The sequence below is a fragment of the Geospiza fortis genome, unplaced genomic scaffold (assembly GCF_000277835.1).
Source record: "Geospiza fortis unplaced genomic scaffold, GeoFor_1.0 scaffold590, whole genome shotgun sequence".
Taxonomy (NCBI): Eukaryota; Metazoa; Chordata; class Aves; order Passeriformes; family Thraupidae; genus Geospiza; species Geospiza fortis.
The window spans coordinates 1807468-1831488 of record NW_005054402.1 but is presented as its reverse complement, the minus strand read 5'-3'; the positions used below and the strand labels follow the sequence as shown (position 1 = coordinate 1831488).

Here is a 24021-nt window from a genome sequence, read left to right as displayed (position 1 = left end):
TGAACTGTATCATATTTAACTGGGGCACTTCTGGGGTATGTGTGGGTAACAGACTCACTCCACAACCAAAATGTGTTTACTGTCATAGGTCAAAATAATGTTTGGCTCTTGGGCATGGTGCTGTGCAGGGCCAGGGGTTGGGCTCAATGATCCTGACAGGTCCCTGCCAACGCAGTTCATTCTGTGATTCTGCAATGAGGGAGTTTCTGGGTGTGTAGTTTACACAGAAGTGTATCACTGATGTCTCTACGGCTTTTTCTGCCCTTTGTTTCCTGTGCAGGACTCTGGAATTGATATTGGTGATATTTCAGAGAGGAAGGCCCTAAGGAAAAAGCTCCAGTGCAAGACCTTTAGGTGGTATCTTGTCAGCGTGTATCCAGAAATGAGAATGTACTCAGATACCGTCGCCTATGGGGTGGTAAGGATTTGTTTACATTTCCCATTGTACAAGCATGGCGGAAAAAGGTGTAATAGTGGAAGTAATTAATGAAGACGTTGCCTGACTCAAGTAAAAGAATCAGATCAATTTAGAGTCACTAGTTAAATAATATTGTTAGTTGACAGAGACAGCTGGTCTGCTGTCATTTGTGCTGAGATGTCCTGAACATTACCTTCCTCCCTGATTTTTTGTTGTTTGTTTGCTTGCTTCATGGCTTGCATTCCACACAGAAATACTCAAGATGGGATTTTGCAGACTCATTGGAACTGGCAGGTTTGTTGCAGCAGGGGAATTCACAAAATAGACTCAGTATTTCAACTGCAACCTTCTTAAGATTGTAGCCAGATCTTAATTTAGAATCATGGAGTCATTTAGGATGGAAAGACTTTTAATATCATCAAATCCAACTGTTAAGGGCTGATGCTTTTCCTTATTAGACTTAGCCATGTAAGGGAAATCCTGATCTGCCCCAGAACAGGTATCATAGTCAAAGACTAACATTCCAAGTTAACCAAATCTCACATACCTAACCCATGTAGAAAGCACCACTAGAGAGGTGCAAGAATTACATTGCATCCAACAGAAAGGGCAGCTAAATCCATGCATTTTGGGCTCATCATTACCTGTGGGACAGCAGTGCCCTTGTCTGTGTTGCAGTCAAGCTTGAGCTGCATGGTGCTAATTAAGGCAGAAGAAATTCTTGCCCCTCAGAAACTGGCAAGGCCCCAAACAGAGAGGGCAGGTATGCATGGCATGGGAGATGAGGAGAGTAAATTAAAACAGGCCCATAATAAGGGAGTGGACCAAGGATGTAGGTCTACTATGTGAAAATGACCTTTTCACATTCTCTTCCACTGTCATTTTCACAAAAATTGATTCCTTTGAATTAATTTTTTTCTTTTTGTAAGACAATCCTAATTAGAAAATGTGAGAGCAGATCATGCAGGTGGAAAGGTTTGTCTTCAGAAAACTGAGCTGTGCAGTTGGCCAGTATGGCTCTGGAAGAGCCCTGAGGGTGCCACAGAGCAGCTTCTGTGTTTTTGGCAAATGCAGGGATGGTACATCTTGTGAAGTTCCATGGCCCCTGTGATGATGGGTTAAAATAACCATGCTGGCTTTTCATACAGTCATACAAGAAAAGCACTTCCAGCAAAGGTTTAGGTCATTGCTAAATGCATGACTTAATGATTACCTCCCAAATTAGTTCAGAACAATGCCAAAAATTACATCTGTATGCAAGGAGCCTCTGCCACACACCATGGAATTGCCCTCAGTGATGCTGTGATCCAATAAAATGTGGAATTTCCTGAGGAGAAGGAGGCATAGCAGCTAAGTAGTGCATGGTTCTGCTTGTAGGTGGCTCTGGACAAAAAAGTCTTTTCAGGTAGAAGTGATACAATATAAATAAAGGATGGGTTGTGGAACAGCTAAAGTAGTCATCTTAGGATCAACTTCACATTGTGCAAGTCCAAACGAAAATCAGCAACAGTGATTTTATACTCTGCTGAGAGATTTTCATCAACCAGAAGGAGTAAGAAGAGTTTTTTACAGAAGTACTGAGCACAGTGGTCTGCCTGGAGAATAGAAGGCTTCAGGGAGACCTTAGAGCAATCTTTCAGTACCTAAAGAGGGCTAAAGGGAGCTGGAGAGGGACTTCTCACAAGGATGTATAGTGATAGGGCAAGAGGGAATGGCATCAAACTGAACAAAGGCAGGGTTAAATTAGATATTTGGAAGAAATTCTTTACTCTAAGGGTGGTGAGGCACTGAAAGAGGTTGCCCAGAGAGATCATGGACTCTTTGTCCCTGGAGATGTTAGAGACCAGGGTGGATGGGTCTTTGAGTAGCCTGGTCTAGTGGAAGGTGTCCTAGCCCATGGCAGTGGGGTTGGAATGAGATAATCTTTAATGTGTCTTCCAGCCTGTCTTGGTTTACAAAAAGATAGGTGTCTGCTAGGGAAGGCAGAAAGCCTGCCTTGGAATGGAGAATGCAAACCCCCTCCAAATTATTATAATTTTGAAATTGAGGGGGCTCTCAGGCCAGGATATGGGATTAGGAATAACAGTTCTTTACTAGTATCTATATCAAGGCAAAACAAAACAACTCTGGCATTAGCAACAAACAGAACCAGGGAGCCAGTAACAGTCCCTTGACTGCAGGCACTCTCCCCTTTGGAACAATACTGTCACAGCTGGCAGGAATGTGAGAAATAGCTGCTCACTTCTCATAGTTTAGGAAGGTTTATTAAACTTTATCAAAAGTACAACAGAAGAGTGAATAAAGAAAAATGGTTTTAGTGCTGGGAGCAAAAGATTTTTCCCCACCATGTGCTCAGCCCCCTCACAATGGAGGTTTTCCCTTTTTAACCCTTTAACCCCTCCTAAAGTTCTGTCTATCAACCCCTTCTTCGCTGTCCAGTGGTGGAGATCTCTTCCTCAAATCCTGACTGGAGGTCAGATGTTGCCATAGTGACAAGTCAGCCCTCCCAGATGTCCCAACCCAGCTGCCCCCTGATAACCACACAAGAGGGTACTACATAACTATAAATCTATAAAACTTTTCTTAACCTATATACATGATATTTGTCCATTTATTGTGAGAGTCAATCATCACATTACTCATTATCACAGGAATGAGCAGAAATTTTGGGCTGGTGGGTGAAGAGGATCAGCAATTTGGCAGGATGGAACAGCAGGGACATGTGGGCCAGGCTCAGGGTGCGGCTGCGGCATGCAGAAACCCACAGCAGTACCCAACAAACAGCAGGGTGTCCTGGTTTAGGGCAAATTTGGGAGAAAGCCTCCAAAAAGGGGCCCCTTCATAAAGGAAACCCACATGGCCCCTTCCCCCAACCGGGTCGGGAAGGATTCCTTGGAGACAAGTGGAAAGAACCTGTTTATTTAACAGCACAGCACCCCCAGCACACACAATGAACAATACCAGATGACACCACTCTTTCACCACTCTGGAAAAGACTCCAAAAAAGGGAAAGGAGAAACAGTCCAGGGAAAATTCGGACTGCTTAGCTAAACTAACTAATGAGCAGAAGCAAAAAGCAAGAGCAAAGCAGAAGCAAGAGCAAAGGGAAAAGCAAAAGCAGCACCATGTACTGCCCCGTCTCTGTGTCCCGCCAGCCGTAGGGGAGCGGCTGAGAGCAAAACCAAAACATTTGCTCTTCAGAGCCAGTCTTGAAGGCACAGAACATGATATCCAGCATAGACAGAACACAGAAATGGGGATACAAGCATCATAATGTCTCCCTAGGACAGGGGACAGCGGGACAGTGGCAGTCCGGCTCTGAGCAGGGCAGGGAGAGGCAAGGTTTGGGATTCCCGGGGCATACAAGCAGGTGGTGATTGGTCCCTCAGGGCTGAGCTCCAGCAGTAAGCGACAGCCTGGCCGTCCTCCTCCATGCCAAAGAGCAAGAGAGCAGCTGCCCCCAGCCTTGTCTCCTTTCACCTGCCTCCATCCTCCTGTGTGAAAAATGCCAATTGCTTGTTTTTAAAATTTTAAAAGTTTAATAGTAATAAAATGGTTATAAAAATAGCAGTATAATTAGAGCAATAAAAATTTTGGACAATTGGAATTAGGACAATACAAGACAAAAAGGACAAAGAGTTATGCACAGTCTGGGTACCTTTTATGGGCAAAATAAGCCTGACAAGGGGCACCCGTTAACAGAAGATTATCCCTTAAAAGCAACAGCCTGTTGCATATTCATACACCCTCATACATGATGCATAAATTCCATTCAAACACAGGATTCGGTCTGGTCAATGTCAACTTCTTCCTCTGAACCCTGACAGCATCTTCAGGGCTGAGTGAGGCAGGACGAAGTTCGTTTCTTCTGAAAAGAGAGCAATTCTCTTTCTCTGAAAGATTCAGGTGTCCTGTGGCTGCTATCTCAGTGGAAGTCCTCTCCTTAAAAAAAGTATCTTACATAGCACAGTTTCTATTTTAACCTTATGTTATAACCTAAAACTATTTAACACACTACTTAAGAAAATTAACACAGCATAACTTTCTAACATGATACCTATAATATTCATTTTAATATGTGCAAAAAGCCGGTCATAAAATACACATTTTTCACATCGTGGTATCTCTGCCCATCCCCCAGAGAAAGTCCCCAAAACCAAAGCCAGTCATAAAATACACATTTTTCACGTCGTGGTATCTCTGCCTCAGAGAAAGTCCCCAAAAGCAGAGGAGTTCCTCTTGAGCACCCAGCCATCAGTGCTTCTTAGCAACCCAATGGGAAGAAATTTCACAGGTAACAAGGAAAGAACAGAAGAAACCCAACTGCCAGCACAACCAAAGCCATTCTATGATCCTGTGATTTAGGTACTGCCCAATAATGCACATGATTATCATCAGCTGAGAGAGATGTGAGGGGCAGGTCCTGTTTGTACCATCACAAAGCAAGTGGTGGACAACTGTGACAACAGATAGAGAAGGCATGTTTTGTGAATACACAGCTCACTGTTTTATGAAATACAGTTGTATGACACAAAATTAAGTGCCCCTATCCTTCTAGTAAAAGAATCACTTGGTTGTCTGATCTTCTTTTCTGTTTGCTTTGCTGTTTGCTTGCACATCTTACAGCAGAGAAAGGTGTGATATTTCAAAGCAAGTCAGCTGCTTTCTGATTCTCTAAATGCTTCCATTCATCAACTGGCTTCATTTTTTTTTCTTTTTAGAAAATAGAGATACTGCTACTATAGCATTATCATCAATTTTTAAAAATCCTGAGTAATTCAAAAAGCTGTCAGAATGGGGGTAAAGGCTAGGATATAGGCACCTACAGAGACACCCCACATATTTATTTCCTAAAAGCTACATTTCTTCGTGTTCTGTGAGAGTTAGGAAAATAGGTGCAGCATTCAGGTCTAGCTTATGCTGTGGAATATAGCTAGGGTTGGGATTGGTGGCACAGTAAATATTTGGAAAGTAAACTTCTTTCTAAATTGTGCAGTACCCTCCTGTTTAGAAGAAAGCAATGTCACTGGGCCAAAAGCTGTTGTACTCAGTGTAACAATCATTATTTCTGGGTTTCAGCCCAGGGATTGTCTGTTATATTTTGGATTGTTTTTAAGATTAAGTCTTGGTAGGCTGAAATTGCATTACTCAGGTTAATTGTTGGTTGCCACAAAGCCACTAGATTTTGTGAAGTGATTGTTCCTGAGAATCTGGGCCTCAGATTTTGAAACAGCATTATTAGTTAACAGGTCAGTGGCTGTTTTGTTTCTGGTTTTTTGCTTCCTTTATTGTGGGGATTGTTGTGGAAAAGTTCTCTGAGCCAGTCTAACACCACTGAACACCTTTATGCACATCCATGGATTTGCAGTCCACATCTTTGTCCTCATACACTGAACAGACCTCCCAGCTATCTGTGCTCATTAATTTAGCACTTCACTATTAGAAAACTGTCTCAGCATAGGCCAGGTTTTTCACAGGGCTTTGTGCTGACCAGGGCCAAGTGTTTTGCAGTCTGTTTGTTGCTGTGCGTGGGTTAGCCCAGAATAATCAGGGGAGCCAGTGCATAACAATTGCCCTGAAGTCTCCAGATGTCAGCTGAAAGCAGTTTTTTGAATTATTTCCAGAAATCAGAAGACTCTCATAGAGATTCTTAAAAGCTGTTTAATACCTCATCTATCTTGCTCAGCAGGATATATTCAGGTTCTGTATATAGTGTGTACCAGAGACTAAATAAATATTTTTAAAACATATATCAAAAAATTATTGCTATCTCTGAAGGCTTTTTGAAATATACCCTGCCTGAAACTTTGTGCAACACTACTGAAATCAGTGGTGCTAGATTATCTGTAAGGAATTCAGTCCAGATGCTTTCTCTTCAAGATCTTCACTGTAACATATTTTAATTTTGCATATTTCCTTCCTCAACTACATATGATTTATTTTCTCAAAGAAAAGAAAGTAATCACACCATCTTTTTCTCATGTAAAACTTGCTTGATTTCTTTTTCTTTCTGTTTGTTTTAGCTGCAGAATTCCCTGAAAAGTGATTTGTGCCTTGATCAAGGGCCAGACACAGAGAATATCCCAATCATGTATATCTGCCACGGGATGACACCACAGGTTAGTTTGTCTAATGATCTCTGATTTTGCTGCTGCTGTTAGCAGATTGTGTGGGAGGAACCGTCTTGTACCTGTCATTGTTTTCCTGCAACAAACCCTTGGTAAGATGTTTAGTAGCTCTTTTAAAGAGAGGCAGCACTATTTCTGCTGTAAATTGAGAAGCAGTGGTATAATAATGCTTTGACAAGGAAGTTGATTTATTAATTTTGAAAGAATTTATGGAATATGAGAGTCAGCACTAACCCAGATTTGCTGATAAAAGCTTTCATTTCTGATATTTAACTGTACATGTCATATGAACGAAGCAATGCATTTTAAAACATTTTGCATACATGCATAGGTATACTCACAGTTTATTTATGCATTATCTGAAGATGCCTGCCTTTTTACTTTATTTACTGTGTCATTTCCATAAATGTGAAATGCACAGCCGCCTTCTTCACACCATACAGCTGTGTCAAATTCCAAGCCTTGTTCTTGTGAAAACCCCTCCTATAAATCTCCTTTTATTCTTTCTCTGCTCTTGTCCTGTTACTGTTGTATGTGCCAACGACTCAAATTACCAAAACCTTTCCATTTTCCTACATAACAGCTGGATTTAGTAACGTGGCAGACAAGAGGGTTCAGACCTGTGTCTCCCCAGCTAAGTACATGGACTTAAGTGAAAGGGTTTCGATGCAAATCTTGACAGAAAAAATAATGTTGCATGGCTTCAAACGTGCTTTTCAAAGACAGATGAACAGATGACTTAACCTTAAAAGTAACATATGCAAAAATGATGAAAAGGAAGTGTGGGAGTGACCAGAGAAACTGAAAAATCCCTCCAGTTTGAATGATTTTTCTACCTGACTACGTTGTATATTTGCTTTCTTGAAAGGACCCCATAACACTCCACCCTGTGGAGTAATGGAATGTAGTTGTACCCAGGAGTTGTCAGTTACCTGATTTGACTATACAGCAAATGAATCCTCACAGTATCTCAGAAATAAACACAGAGCAGCCGGGTGGTGTTGTCCCCTGTGCCTGCACCTCATAGTGAGCTGGGAACATGAGTGGGGTGAGCTGCAGACACGATTCTCTACTGCCCTGCCCAGCTGCACATGCTGCAGCTCTGTTCTGCACTGGCTTCCTTCACCAAGAACCTTTAATATTGATCACTAGTGGCATCGTGCTTGAGTAAATTATGGATGATGAAGCCAGAAATATCTGAAAATCCCATCCATCAGACTCACTCACTGGATGGGCTGTGCCTTATTTGTCACATAATGATGTGGGAACCACTGTTTGCCTGCAGGAGCTTTGCAAGACCATCCTCAGTGTTTGCAAAGGAAATGTGCAATTCACCCCTGGGCCAGAGCCTTTATTCCTCATCTCCTGGCAGGACACCATAACTCTAGTGGCACCTCATCTGCGAGAACACACTGCAGGCATGCCTGTAAATTCCAGTTAGAAACTTTAATTATAGTTGAGAGACAAAGAACAATAACAAAAGTCACTTCAATTAGCACAGTTCAGTATTCACCAGATAAAGAACTACCTTTGAATGTCAGCTCAAGTTCTGTACAAATGAGATAGCAGCAAACAAATGACTGAGGAGAAAGAGACAAGGGGAGCTTTTCTAGACAAGACTCTGCTCCTTCATAATTAAAATGCGGTGTCTCCTCCCCATTGCTATGTATTTCATTTTGTAACTAATGTTAAAAACAACACCCAAAAGAGCCCATATTTGGGTAAGATCCCAGTAATGGCTGAGAACTTGAATTAAGACTTTTTCTGTGTTAGGGATTATGGTATTAAGAGGGAAAGAACTAACATCACTCAGCATACTTCTATGAGATTTCGACTGCAATGTTGCATCTCTTGCTTAAGCTGAGCTGCAGCCCAGAACTTATTTGTTGGAAATATTTGTATAAATATTCCTTTTAATCTTAGTGATCTTGCCAATAGCCACAAAAGATACTGGTAAGATGTTCATTTTGTTCTAGTAGTGGTGAAATGCTGTATAAAGGGGGCTGTTTTTCCTACCTGGCAGTCTTTAGAAAAACAGATTAGTGCCCTGATTCAGGACTGGCTGGTTGAGTGTTTGGATGATGCTGTTAGCTCAGATGAAAAGTTTTTCTGTTGTAGCTATTCCATTTACAGTTTTATTGCTGCCACCACTTGGCACACTTGCATCTAGATGTGCAATAGTATATCTGACTGCCAGGAACCACTCCCTCATATGCAGTTAAGTTGCTATTATTAGTTGCTACTACAGCCTCTCTTCTAACTTGGATAACTTCGTTTTTTCCCTCCACTAACTGCTTTCAGATGTTTTTGAATTCTCATCTTTTTTGCATGAGAAGTGGCTTAGATAAGGTGTTTGACATCAAGGAATTGTTTTACAATCATAGGTACAGCTACTGTTTTCTTTTAATATGCTTTATATAGGAAAGAAATCATCAAAGTCAATATAAAGGGAACTGCATACCTGATATTAAAATTCCATGCTTGTATTTTTTTAGACAGTATCAGAACATCACATGTAGCTTCATAATTAAAAGCAGTAGAAAATATCCTAAAATATTGCAATTAAATGATCAGCAGTGTATTTTCCCATGGTGTTTCTGTTTCATTTTAAATAGAATCAGGATTAATGATGCTAAGACTTATGTGATTCAGATTTCCAAACCTTTCCACAGTCCACTCTGTGTCTACTGTCAGTAGCATTGGCATATTCACAGTTCATTCCTCCAAGTATCTTGAAATGCTTTATAACTGTGTTTATTTCATACTAACATTCTACAGATAAACTGATGCAAATCTTATGTGTGGTTAAATACTAAGATGGAATAGAAAATCAAAATATAATCTGCCCATTTCTGTAGTCCTCTGATACTACTAATGTGAAAGAATTCCTCACAGCAGGGTGTTTGGCTTGACCTGAAAAGACAGAAGGCACTTGAAAAACTACAATCTGTGGTTAGATGTGTTTCCTACCCTCCCTTCATGTTTAGAGGGTGCCTTCTGTGGCAGCTGTATTTTGTCCTGGTCCCCAGGCACCTGGACACTTCAGGAGTTAGGGTACCATTCACTGAGTGAAGCACCTTGAATGCTTGACTGGTGGGAAAAACAAAAAGGGTGATGATCCTGCAATGCACTCACATGAATTTAAGGGAAGAGTTGCTATTCCTTTACCTTTGGTAAGAATGAATTCATTACAAAATGCTGCCCAGGTAATTAGAGTTTCTATTGAGAGGATCCTTGTCCGAGTGGTGGCATCTGAACATGGCTAAGTTGCTCATCCTCCCAATTCTTTTGCTGAAGAATATTTCTCCCTAAGCATCACATCTTTCCATTCCTGCCTTTAGACAGTCTCTGTCCAAACCAGCACTGTCATTTCTGCTCCATCTGTACAGCTGCACAGAGTATTGGCATAAACTCCCCAACTCATCTGCAGGAACATTGCCGTCACACCTGAGCATCTGCTGCTGCTCCTCCAGCCACCACAGTGCCAGGCAGCTGTTAGATGTGCAGAGACCAAGGCCATCAGGTGGTTTTGGTACCTCTGATGGGCTGCTAGCCACTGTTTGTAAGGGGCTTTCAGTGTCTGTGTTAGCCTGCCACATCAAGCCTCTCTTGCTGGGCAGCTGCTTAGCACAGCTGGACAAAACCTGGCTTCTGCAACTGTTGAAACAGCCAAAAAAGTAAATGCAACATGGGAGAATAGTTAACTACAGGAGTTAAACCAGGCTCCTAATACACTGTTTAGTGATGGTAGAAATCATGTTGCTTTAATCACGTAAGATCAGCTCAGAGGGAAAACACAGCAGCTTCCCATCAGAGTGATGATTAAGGGAATCAGGAAAACTGGGAGATGAGGTGGCAGTGAGAGGAGATAAATGTGAAGGCAGAAGAACAGTTCTGGCAAAACAGTGACTAAAACTTAAAGTTCATGTGAGGCTCTGGGGGTTTTGCTGAGGTTTTTTTTATGTGGTTCATATAGAAGAGGATAAAGGTAGTGTTTTAATTCCTGAACTTGTTAAAGTAAAGCAACAGTTCAGTCCTACATTTAGGTCTTAGAAGATCTATTTCCTGCTGTGCCCCTGTTCTGCATGGGAAAGATGGTTGTAGTTGCAGTAAATACATGCCCCAGGCCTGACTGCATTGCTTTCCTGGTTCTGGGATCTGCCTGAGCCTGGTTGTTTGTTGTTGTTGAAGACTGCTGTTTAACCAGGTTTGTAATCTTGAAGGCAGGCTGATGACAACATGTCACTTTCTGTAAAACTGCTCCTGAGTGATAGTTTAAAAGATTCTTTTATGAGAATGAAATACCACATTATTAGAGACTTTATTATATAATAAATAAGTAGCATCAATCAATGAAGTGATATTTTAAGTAGAGATTTACTTTGAAAATTGCTTGCGACTGAGGGGATAATAGGCAGTTCTGTTCCCTTGTTCAATAGCTTCTGGCTCATATAATTCTCAATTTATAAGCAGTTAAGCCCCAAAGCTCATGCAGCAATGTGAAAGTCAATAGAAACCAGTTAGGTTTTGAGGAATTCAGGTTGAGGACCAGGGTCAGAAGACTAAATGGGGAGTATTACTAGAAAAGAAATGCAGGTGAGAAGGGACACCCATTTATATAATTTCATATTCTTGCAAGAGATTGCAGAACTGACACCAGTGACTACAGCCCTGCCTGGTATGAATTATTGCATCTCCACTCAAGGTAGTGGAAGGGAGTCCTGCCAACACATAAAGCTGTGCCAGTTCACACTGTACAGGACTCTGACCTCAAAGCATAATGTATTCTAAGCACAGTGTCTGAAGTACTGGGAGTAGTTGCAAAAAACTCCCAGAAACTTCTAAACTCTTTTTGTATGGTTCATGAATGCTTCTTTTAAAGTGCTTATAATATATATTTTTACAAAAGCTATGTTTTCCTCTATCAAATCTCTTAGCATGGTGATTGTTCATACACAGATATTTTTCATACATTTCAGAAAATATCTTCTATTATTTAGAAGTTTGTTAAGTGTGTGTGTGTAAAACACATAATCCTTGCAAACTGAAACTCAGTACAAGAAAATAGTTTACTAGAAGGCCCCACATGCAACAGATGCAGACTGTCAGGGAATAAGGGAGAAAACAGCACAACTTGCAGATAGATCATTGACTGCCCCTTCAGAGTTGAAAAATCACTACCTTGAAGATGAAGTGTCTACAATAAAAACATTTCAGGCAGCCTTTGATAGGCAGTAAAAGGGAGCACAGCAGCTGTTTAACAGCTCTTAGTTACACGAAAACTCAGGGTTGCTGTTCATGTTTGTCTTGGAGGCAAATGTTCAATACATTCAGCAGCTGTGTACAGGGCAGCCTGACCTGACAGCACCACTTCTTTCTATCATGTTAGGCTGAGCTGGGCCATCACCTCCTTGAGGATGATTCTTTCATGTGTGCAGACACGCAGAGGGCTGTTGTATTGTGCTAAATAATTATTTAGTTGTTTGCACTGGGTGTTTGGTAATTTGCACTGCTCACATGATTTGTATCCTATCACCATATGGTCTTCCCCTTTCCCCCTCCCCGGGTGTCAGTGTTGGTGGTGTCTCCCTGGTTTACCCCTCCCCTCGCCCCTCCTCACTTGTATCCCATTGGCTGCTGCCCCATTCCTCCGCCCCCCTTCCCCTCTGCTCAAAATCCCCCTGCGATAAGGGGATGCTCTCTTTTCTATCTGGGAGGTTTCCTGATCTGGTGTCTCCTGTTAAGTCAGTAAACTGAGGACATTTGTCCCTTCGTGGAGAAGAGCAATTCTCGTCTTTTGCCTTTTGTCCATTGTATGGGCTGGGGTCCGTGGCTAGCTGGAGTGGACCCGAACAGCCTGGCCAGGCATGACATTCTAACAGCTGGTGCCCAACGTGGGGCTCAAACCCACAACCCTGAGATTGAGAGTTTCATGCTCTGCTGACTGAGTTGTACAGACCTGAGCTGTACAAACCATCCAGTTCTATCCTGGACCAGGTACTTTTTCAGTGAGCAGTCAGACCATGAACAGAGCAAGTCCTTGCTGTGGCAGTGTTAGGTTTGCAGTTGGACTGGATGATCTGAACCATCTTTTCCAGCCTAAATTAGAGAGTTTTTCCTTGCAGGTGAAGATCAATGGTGTTGAATTTTTAGCTTCTGAGTGTGGATCTGAGGGATTTTCACACTGCTCTCTTTGTCCAGCCAAAGTGAGTCTGTCATTATTCCCATGCAGAGAGGCAGCCTGGCTAGGCAGTCTGACTCCCAGGGTATGTGCTCCTCTTCTTCCAGGGGCTGCATCTGACAGCTCTGCCAGCTCATGTTGTCCTACAGGTTGTCCTTTGCCTTTTTTATGAACTCTTGTGGAATGATCTAAGCATTGGGCCTAACTCAAACTTTTATGTACATGCTTGATTTCTGGGAACAAGGATGCTTTTCCACAATAAATAGCCTTCCCCCCGCCCCCCAATCTAGATTGCTTGGTTTGCTAGATGCCCAAGTAATAGAAGATAATGTAGAGAGACAGTGAAACTGCCTGGCAAGCATGGTTATCAGCATTATTAGATTATTTTTTTTATTTTAAACATATTCTGTAAATTGTTGTAGCAATTAATGTCTCATATAAGATTGAGTAGTTTATTAAGTTTATTTTTATTTCTGCTGTTTTCTTTTAGTGCATAAATCCTGGGTTTGATCATAGTTAAGTTAATAGGAATTGTGACCCTGTTTGCAAGGGAAGCAAAATCTGGTGTTAGTTTTTTTAGGTTTTTTTCAATCCTTTTCAAAGTTGAATTTTCCTATGTATACCTGAGAAGGTTAATTCAAAGCTGCAGCCTCTTTAGAATATATGACATCAGGTACATCAGGGAGCTACAGAGAAGTTTCAAAGGCTTCCAAAACCAGCCAGTCCTTCTTGGCCTAGCATAGGCAGTGCAACGCTTTCTTCTTGGGAATGTGTTATGGATGAAGATATTTCACATCATATAATACTTTCTTTTTTTAATATTTTTTTCCTTAAGTTTGATTCTGGCCAAATTCTCATTATTTTCTTCAGTGCAAAGTTTCAGAGGGAAAATCTGTTAATCTGATTTCTGGGTTTGGAGCAGTTTTATACTGAGCCTTTTGCCATGAGTGATTTTTTTCTGTACTTGCTGTGGTCCCATTAAGTTTGCAGTTGGACTCAATCTTAAAAGTCTTTTCCAACCTTAATAAGAGAGTTTTTCATTGCAGGTAAAGATCAGTGGTGTTGAATTTGTAGCTTGTGAGTCTGGATCTGATGGGTCTGAGGGATTTGCACACTCTATTTTGCAACTGAATAAGAGTCTTTATACTAATAGGACAGAGACCAACCTGCCCCTTCATTTTATGAAAGTATCAGACATAATGAATGTCATTCTCTGTTCAGAGGGTAAAAGACACTGGAATTCAATAGAATCAGCACAAGAGGTCCTTCTTCGGGTTTCAGACCTCGGATAAGTCTTTTGTATGTTGCACTTCACTGGCTGAAAACAAAAGCAGAGGGAAAAAGCTGTAGAACTGCATTATTCTGTATCAGAGGGAATATTTTTTACATCCCTCAATTTGAAAATAATGGAATGGATATTTCTGCTTATTTATTTTTGTGTTCAAAACCATAGTGTGAAAACATTGCATGTACCTGTGAGAATTGAGAGAACTGATCACTTGGAATTGAAACTCCAACCATAGCGAAATGAAAGAGTTGAAAAATAATCTTTTTTTTCCTAAGAGTAACATTGATTTTCTCATTTGGAAGCATATAGAATTTTTGTAGCTTTGGAGAAATGGTTTTGTTTTGAAGAAATTTTATCTTTGATAATAGATATGGTCTAGAATGAAATATATAGAATGGTCTAGAATGAAAAAGAACTTTAAAATGTCTTATATGCTTCTGAAATCTGTATTCTTCCCTAGTGTATAGGCTTACTGCTGAAGGTGAGCATGAATAATGAAAAAGGAAAATACCACTGTAAGGTGAAATTAGTGATCTGGCTAAAGCACTAATCTTGATGTTGAGGTTTCAGGACCTCACCTGAAGTGAAAAAGCAAGAATTCAAAAAGTAGTTCAATTCTTTTAAGTGCTGTGAGGAAGAGTATTAAGAACTTGAATTAATTCAGAACTTAGAGCCAAGAAGGCTCTAAGAAAAAAAAAGGCCAAGTATTTTTCTGATTAAGAAATGACTGCTCCTTTAAGCAGAGAGATGCAGCAGGAGAGTCAAAGATAGCTTGGCCAGTGCCACAGAAGACATGTGTTTGAAAAAGCAAATAAAACCCCTAACCACAAAATGTAACAGGAATAAGAGCAGTTGTCTGTAATATGCTGTATCTGTTCACTCATCCATTCTTCTAAATAAGAGGGAAATGCTCATCTTAGAGAATGGATAAGAGCTCTTTTATGATAGCAGATCTATTTAATATTTTACAGTAGAGGTACTGGTGCAATTTTCCATGTATTAGAAGATGTGCTGAAAAGATAGAGAGGCATAAGTTAACCTTTAATGGGAGGAAAAATTGCAAATGCTGATCAGAAGCAATGTCAGAAGGGTACTCAGAAAATGCTATCAAAGACATTCGGTTCCTCAGCTTTTGCCTAGTAAAGCAGGTTTTCCATAGTGAGAATAGAAACTTAAAAAAAAAAAAAATCTGATGGACTTTACCTAGACTTGATAAACTCAGCTTTCATCACATTACTGCAGAAAAGAATAATGCATTGTGTCAGCAAAAAAAATAGTTGTGAGGGAGCTTATGGAGTGCTCAGAGCACCACCCTGGGACCACAGAGGATGCTCCTGTGGAGAGACAGTGGGATTATTCAATTAATCAACACATCTGTTCCTCTCTATTGGACCACATGGCTTAGACTGGGGACTTTCTCACCGTGTGATGTCTTTGGGAGGGTTTTTATTTATTGCTTTTAAGAAAAACTGGTTGGCTGATGATGCTGTAGTGTCGTGAGCCACTGGCCCGTTGGTGGCAGAGCGAGAGAGAGGCAGCAGTGGCGTGACCTTCCAGGAGCAAATCCCAGGATGGAGGTGCTCCCTCATGGGCACAGGAACACACACACACACACACCATCACTGCAGGACACATACACACACACCATCACACACAAGCCATCACACACACCCCATCACTGCAGCACACACTTCTCTTGTAGGATCACCAATGACAAAGAAGTGGGAAGGGTCTTTGTGTGGAGTTCCAGGGAGGAGCTTTATTCTAGCCATTCACGAAGGCGTCCAAGAACAGACAAAAGGACAGCACAGAGTCCAGGGTTAAATCTGGGGGACAGGGGGTGGAGCAGAGCATCAGGGCCAACGGGCTGAGGGCTCAGGGCAGTACGGGGGCAGGACAAGGGGTGGCAGCCAATAGGGTAAAGGGGCAGGACACTGCAGCAAAATGGGGCCAATGGGTAAGCAGGGAAGGCAGAACGTTCTAGAGGCCATACATATAAGGAAAACAGGGCGGAGAGGCCAATGGGCCAACCAGGGAAGCAGAATTGGGGTACATTTGCATACACGACAAAGCATCATGGGAGAGGCTCTGCTCAGTTGCCTTGAAAGGGGAGATCTTTACAATTTAGGGATTGTTCCTCCAAGGAACCCTAACGGAACCCTTTGCGTGTAGGGCCACCAAGCCTCCACAACATACGTCACAGAAGGTTCCTCACAGATTTTATTTTAATAATTTATAAAGTATTTTCACTTTATGTTTTGTGTGTCATGTTATCATTACCTTGCCTGTTTTCTGTATTGCTTAGGTGTTGCATTTGCCTTTCAGCCTTTGGGTTATTCTCTTCATCTTGAATTCTGTTGCCTTTCTGTATGATTAAATCCGTCTTTATCATCTTTCCTGGATATCTTGTCCATAGTTGCTATGTCTGTTATCAGTATGGAAGGAGAGGAGCATATATCTGCTGTCTTTATATTTTGACCAGAAGCAATTTATTCAGCATTTTGTTAAGTAGGTGAGGCTGGTGCAGGAAGAAGGCAAATAGAATATAAAACTAATTGATTTCCACGCTATGTAATGCCCTCTTCTGATAGGTTTTTTGAATTTTATATTATTCAAATAATTATTATTAAACTTCTCATGGTCACTGTAAGAGATTTCTTTCCTAGTTTACATTTTTAAGGCAATTTCCCCAGAATATCTGTAATAAAAAAACTCTTGCATTGAAAATGTAATTGAAACAAACTGTTGAGAGCAACTGCAGTGCTTAAGAATTTAAAATTATCAGAGCATTTCAAGCTCTCTTGTACTTTTTTAATTTAGAAGATATTAGAGTTGGTGCCCTGAATATTATACAGCAGTTTAGAACTGCTAAACTAGGAAATAAAAAATGCACATACATTTCCAGGCTTTTTCTTTTTTTCCTTATGCTATGCTATAACAAGTGATTTTTTTGTAAGGCTAGTTTTGGTCAAATTGATTTCAACAGGTTAAAATATCATAAAATGTGGAGGTGATATATTGATGGGCTGCTAGATGAGAAGCCTGATGCTAGATTTTGGATTTGGATGCAGAGCTGTGGGCTGGTGCTGAAGGGCTTTGGAGCCCACGCCCCCAAAATAGTCAAGATGTCGTGGTTTTAGGGCTGCTGCCACTTTCTGCAGTGCTTGGTTGCTGCCCTGATCTTGGGGCCCAAAGCTGCCCCCTCCAAGCTCTCCCTCATCTACTTTGCAAATGAGCACTTCTTGTATGAGATGATGTAATACAACCATAAAAGAAGGGAAGGGCTTTCCTTTGCTAATTTGTAAATGGTTTTATTTCACACTCTTGGAGAAACAGAGCAGCTGTTTTGGGTACCTGCAATCTAGTCTCATAATCTAATACTGTGGGAGCATTTCACATTTTGTAAGTGCATTAATTTGAAATAGATCAGAGTTAGATATTATGTAGCTATTACTAGAGTTATCCATATTTTAAAGATGTCTCTTCTCATGGCAAATTGGCAGTTCAATCAGCAGTTTTTAAAACCAATTGTCGCTTACAATCTAAATTCAGCATAAAATTAATAGTTATTGGAGTGCGTGTAGAGCACTTGGAGATGTATGATGTAGTAATTGTGGGATGGTTGTCAATTTAAACATTCTTTTGATTAATATTACACTGTCTCTTGTTACTTCATGAGACACAGAAGTTCTGAAGGTCAGATTTTTGTTTCTCAAATTTGTAAGAGTATGTTATTAACTATTAGAGAAGGTAGTTAATACAATAGATGGAAAATTCACTTTATAGTTACTTTAGTTTTATTGATAATTTTATTATGTCAATCCATTAATTGAAGTCATCCACTGGCTCATTTAAAATTCATGGACCAAATTCAGTTCCCATGAAAGCACATTTAACTCCCTCTGTAATTACATGAGCCATATTTCTTCCATAGCCTTCATTCAGATTCTGATCACCAATTCAGCTTCAGCTTGGGTTCTCCCTGATATTGTTCTGCACTTGCAGAGTGTGGTTATTTGCAGAAATGTTTATGGAATGATTGTATCCACAGTGGGTTTCTGTGAATAGGGAATTTTTTTTTGTCCTGCTGATTAACCAGCATTTGTCCAATTGGGAAGCACAGAGAATGTCAGAAATTATTTGTTCACATAAAATGTTGATTGAATATTTATGAGTAACTGAAAAAAGAAATCCTGCATTGATTTGGAAGCCAAGGAAGGAGCTGTGTTTGTCAGATAATTTATTTGAAATCAGCAATCAAACTAGCTCTTAGCAAGATTTGAGTTCAGTCTAAACCTGAATATATTTACAAAGTGGATGTATTTTTCCCAAAGATAATATGGGATACTAGAGATTTTAATCTAGGGTGGTTTCAAGAGCCAATGGCTAGAAATTAAAGCCAGTTGGATGCCCATTAGGAATAAGGTGCATATCCCTGTCATAGCAGGTCAGTGGCCATCACAGGAAGTAATTTGTTGGCATCATCAGAGCTGACACAACTCTGGAAACTATAATTTAATACAATACAAATCATTGCACTTAGAGGTAAGCACATGGAAATACGGAGTTTGTGGCATATGGGGGAGCAGAGTGAAAAACTGATGATTCTTTTTGGCTCAAGAATCCGCTGACAGGTCAGCCAAGTGGCAATTGCAGCTAGAGCTTCTTGGAATTCCAGTTCAGTTGAGAGGGTTCAGAAATAACACCTGCTTGTTACAGTGGATGAATAATGGTGTGCCTTTAAAGAAATTGGGGGGGTAGGGGTTTAGTGTGTTTTTCTGTATAGCTTTAAAAATAGTTGTTGAATTTCTTGAATTAATTTTTTTTTTTTTTTTTTTTTTGTTTTGTTTTGTTTTGTTTTATTTCTCCTAAAGTGTGATTGCACAAATTATACGGCAATAGCTGTGTTATGCCAGGCCTGTCTGCTCAGCTGGCTGTCCACAAAGGCTCAAAGCAATCAAGTGGAAAAGCTGAGGAATGCATTTAAGTAATTCTGATGTTACTACAGAATTAACTTTGGGGTTTTTTGGCAGGGAGCTGCACTGATTGTGGACATTGGAGCTTTGTTGCTCTTGCTGTGTTAAAGATGTAGTGATTTGTTCAGCATGCATATTCCATTTCAGCAGTTATTTTTGGTGCTTTCAAGCTCTCAAATTAGCCTTAAAACTGTGAAGTCTGCATTGACTGACTCACAAATGGCAGTTTGGGAAATTAAAAATAGCAGCACAGCTCATGAACTCACTACTTTTAGTAAAAATAACATGAGGTTTAAATAAAAATTTAAAAAAGATAAAACTGAGATTACTGCATTAAACCTGGAATTTTTTAGATAATGCTACTTTGCCTTTGGGATGAAGATCTGTGACCAGAAGGGCAGGGACAGAGCTCAGTATGGAAGAATTAGATCATGGTAAATCAGAGCTGTAACTTTCATGTTGCTTTGGGGGTTTAATTTGGTCTTCTCTTTTGTATTAACACAGAACCAAATCCTTATTTTTTTTACTTTTCCTTAAATGTGTTTATGCAAGGAAATCTTCGATTGTTCAAATAGAAATTATCAAATACCATTGCATTAGAGGGATACAGTGTGCTAAAAAGGTTTCCTTTGTGAAATTGTGCCTGCGCATGTTTTCTTTATATGGGAAGTATTTTGTGTACCAGCTGACCTCAGGGTTGTGTGCTGTCAGCACTGCTGGATCAAATTATCAAATTATTATCAATCATAATTTAATTTATTTGTGTCCCATGCAGTCACAACACTTAGTCCTTTCACCTACTGCATTGAATTAAACATCTCATCAAGTTTAACCTCATTCTTGTTAGCAATTGTGAATGTGGGGCGGGGGGTTAAGCATTTCTGGAGCATGTTGTTTTTTTCCCCAGATGGCATTTTAAAATTCAGTATGATAGTAACGAGAGTCACTATGAGTGTGTAAAGATAGACTGAGACTCTTGGGACCTTCTTGAGCACTCAAGGCACATTTAAATCTGAGCTGTCAAGTGAGCTGCATGTCATTCTGCCAGATGTGTGACATACATGGTTAGCCCTCTGAGGGACCGAGTTTCCCCACTTTCAGCACACCTAATGATTATGGAGCAACTGTATCCTGCAGAGCACCCATTTCTGGCTTCCAAATATCTTCTAACATCCTATGTCACGTGTTCTCAAGTAAGTTAAATCTGCCCTCTGCAGACTCAACTTGCTGCACATAAGTTTGAAGGAATTCTGTAATTTGATCAATATTCCCTGGGATAATACTGTAGTTAAAGTCACTAAGAAGAAACAACACCACCTACAAATACTGTTACAAATACAAATACTAAGTGTCAGGTTAGATGTTTACTTCAGCTTCTTTGGCACTGATTAGATTTCTAAACATCAATAGTGATTAACTTTTTTTGTTAATTAAACATTTACCTCTTAGGATTCTTCCTGCCCCTCTAACTTCATTGCTCTTCAGCAATTTTCAGCCTTGTTCTTATGGGAAACTATTTCCCACAGTCACAGAATGTTTGAGGTGGGAAGGGACCTTTGGAGTTCATCTGGTCCAACTCCTCTGCTTAAGGAAAATATCTCATGATACTTTATTTTCCTATTCTATCCACAAATGCAGATGAAACCCAGTTCGTCTTGGGCAAGAGGAGTCCCCTGTGTGGGAAAATAATTCAATCTCTTACCAAATTTGCCAACTCCAAGACAAATACATTGTCTGGACAGGGGTGAAAAAAGGTTCCACAATCTCAGGCCCATCACTTCCCCAAAAGGCTAAAAGCTCTCCAAGACTTGAGATAGATATAAAAGAAACTCTGGTATTTCTGACACCTCTTCTTTAAAGGAGCAAACCAAGCATTAAAGAGATAAGGTTACTATAACCAAATAGAGTAACCCAATGAAATGTTTCATCTTCAGCATGAAACAGTGGCAGCAGTGAGTCAATAATGTAAATAGCAGTAAGGATGCAGCTCCCCAGCTGATCATGAAGGATAAACTCTGGGTGCTTTGGGATAACAGGACAGTGACTAAAGCTCTAATTTCAGCAAGCCTGACCCAAGGATTTCAGTCAGTGCCTAAAGAAATGCTTCCTGGGTAATAGCTATGAAATGGGTTTATTTAATAATAATTAAACCAGGCTTTAAGTGTAAAACAGCTGCAAACAAGTCCAAGAGATACTTTGTGCAACAGGAGAGTAAATCTGGTGCCCCATGTGCTGTAGAGAGTGTGAAGTTAGTTTTATTTAGGGAGTGCTCAGCACTGTACCAGGATCAGGTACATCAGTGTTTTCAGCATCTCAGATGAGGATGTAGCCTTGTCACCTCAGCTTCCCATTCATCTCCCAGATTGTTTTATGGCTGTTGAAGGAACAGAATTTTCTGGCACCTCTTTTTAGGGCTGATGCAATTTAGTTCATGAGGAAAGGGCTCTGTTGGCTTGAAGCATGCAAAGAGATTTCATACTGAATCATCAAGACTGTGGGTGGTGTGATTTTAACTGTTCCACTGTCTTCCTGCAGTGAATCTGATAGGTGCAAGACACAGAGTGAGTTGTACTGGAGACAAATTTCTGCCCCGAGATTCTTCTTAAGAGGCTGACAGCAGTGGGCTTGGAAAGAAGCATGCTGAAGGAATAACTTGCAGCTGACTGTAGTTGAGTCCTCCAGGTGTGTACCAAGGGGAGATCTGGACCAACAGTTGGTTGGATAAAAATCTGATGCTTTACTTCAGTCTGGTTTAGTCTGGGGGAAAAGCTAGATACAATTAGCGTGGTCAGACCTAGTTCTTTTCTTTTGGGGTTTTGCTGCGCTCATTTCATATCAGTGGTCATGACAGCCCAGCTGGAGCAAGAACAGGGTGTGAACTGCCTCTTTTCTGAGCTCCTGCACAGGCCGCCTGGGCCTTGGAGCTGTCTCTAGGAATTGAGAGGGTCACTGTCCTCTCGCTGTACAGTTTGGGGTGCATACATGGGGCAGGACTGCAGTGGTGTTGTCTCCCTTGGCAGTGTCCTAGCACAGCATTCCCTCTGTTCTGGGCATGGTCCAGTGTCCCCTGGAAAGGAGGGGACAATTCTGTTCCACTAATTATTATTTAATTCCCAAACCACTATTTCTCCAGAGCATGCCCCTGCCCTCTGAGGGAACATCTAGCCCTAGAGGGCCTGTGTAGGGCCATAGATTTGTGCTTTAGGGACAATCTGCACAAAATAATACAAATCACTAAATAGTTTATTGTACACTAGACAATTGTAATAATCCTTACTAGTGTTTCTATTCATATGCAAATTAAGAAGCTAACAGTAGGCATTGTTGTTGGTTTAGAACAATCAAAAGGATATTGTAAAATTAATTTACTTAAAAGAGTCTTGAAAGAGCTATTATTTATATTGTGAATATTCAGTGACTTTTAATTATGAGTGACTGATGTGCCTGTTTTTGTATTAATTCTAAACAGCAAGACAGCAGGCTTTTTATTTTCTTTAAGTCTGTGTCCTGTTGATAGTGTTATGGGATAATCTACTTCAGATATTAAAATAAAGCCTCCTAAGGCATGCAGAAAATGCAGAGAAAAACCTGACATAATCTGTCTTTGGTGCTGAAGGCAGCTCAGCCTCACAGCCCAGTGGTATCTCGGGGCCTGGAGCTTAGCAGAGCTATTTTAGCTATTCAGTGTTGTACTTGAAGGTCATTTAAACATCCTGGGTTTAGAGCTGTTGGTTTTATTTCGCTGCCTCATCCATCTGATAAGCTGCTAGTCAGAAATCTGAGCCTCTTCTGCTTAGCCTGTGAAGGCCTGAGTTTTTATCTAGCCTTCACTGTATGACTGAGTGGCCTAGAAATGAAATTAAATGAAATGAATGAAAATGGGGGGAGATACCATACCGTTTGTATGATTAAGCAACATGCCTTTGCATGTCGCTGTATTTGCAGTTTCATTTCTTGCCAAGGTTTACGGCCTGATTTGTGCAAAGGGCACAACACAGAGTTGGCAACATTTGCAGGTGTAAGAGAAGCGAAGCTCGCTCAGGCAAGCACAGTAAGGCTTTCTTCACAGCTCAGACAGTTGAATTAATGTCCTCCTTGACATCAAAGCAATTTTCTGCTTTTTGAACTGTTTTGTTTGTTTATTTGTTCCTAGTTCAGAAAATCTTTTAAGACTTAAATACTCATGGTTAGAAATCTCAGTGTATAGTGGCTTCTAGGGGCATTCTTCTTTTCCGTCTTTCCATTAAAAATGCCATTAGTGCAAAAAGTACATTTAGTGATAGAAATATATTAGGTGAGGCTTTTCTTTGCCCTTCTTTTGGGTGACAGAAGAGAAGAATAAAAGAGGAATCTCTGGGATATGAGCACACTATTTCAGCCCAAGACACATCTCAATCTGACTTGCAGAGCCTTGTGAACTTGGCAATTTATTCATGAGTACAGGCAGGACTGAAGCTCCAGCTTCTGCGTGAGGTCATAGTGTGCAGGATCCTCATTTACATTTTAGGTGTGACTTCTTTCTCTGAGTGTCATTTGCTGTCACCCTGAAAACAGTAGAGCAACTCCTTCAAGGCATTTGGCAGACAGGGAAAGTGCCTATTCTAGGAAGGCACATATATCTTTCCTCTTGCCTTGGAGAGCTTAAAAGTATTTCAGGGAAGAAATTTTCTTTTAGGATACAGTTGGGATGGATAAAACTTCATGAGCTCCTGTCAGTCTATGGAGAGAGACCAACAGTAAAGAGTGAAACAAATCATTTGAGGTTATAGATTTTATTACTTGAAATACATTATCTACAGCTAAGGCATAATATTTTTACTTTTTGTAGGGTACTGTGATTAAGGGTTTGCTTGGATTTTGATGCTGTCCATTTAAAATAGGAGAAATTATTGTCTTCAGCTTAATGGGCTTAACATGGTTTAAAGAGGAAGAATACTCCTGAGTGTGCCCAGATGGGAACAGGGTAAAGTTACTTTGTTCTCCATGAAAGGGAGACTGCACCAAGCTGCACCTCTCACCCCTGCCTGCTG

General features: G+C 40.6%; 1 protein-coding gene across 1 annotated transcript in view; it reads left to right on the top strand.

Moving 5' to 3' along the window:
- GALNT18 (polypeptide N-acetylgalactosaminyltransferase 18) overlaps positions 1-24021 on the top strand; it is a 223643-nt gene that overhangs the window by 170157 nt on the left and 29465 nt on the right. The window contains exons 12-13 of the mRNA XM_005426117.1: positions 281-418; positions 6442-6537. Of these exons, the coding sequence (XP_005426174.1) occupies positions 281-418; positions 6442-6537 (234 nt within the window). The remainder of the gene's footprint in view (positions 1-280; positions 419-6441; positions 6538-24021) is intronic.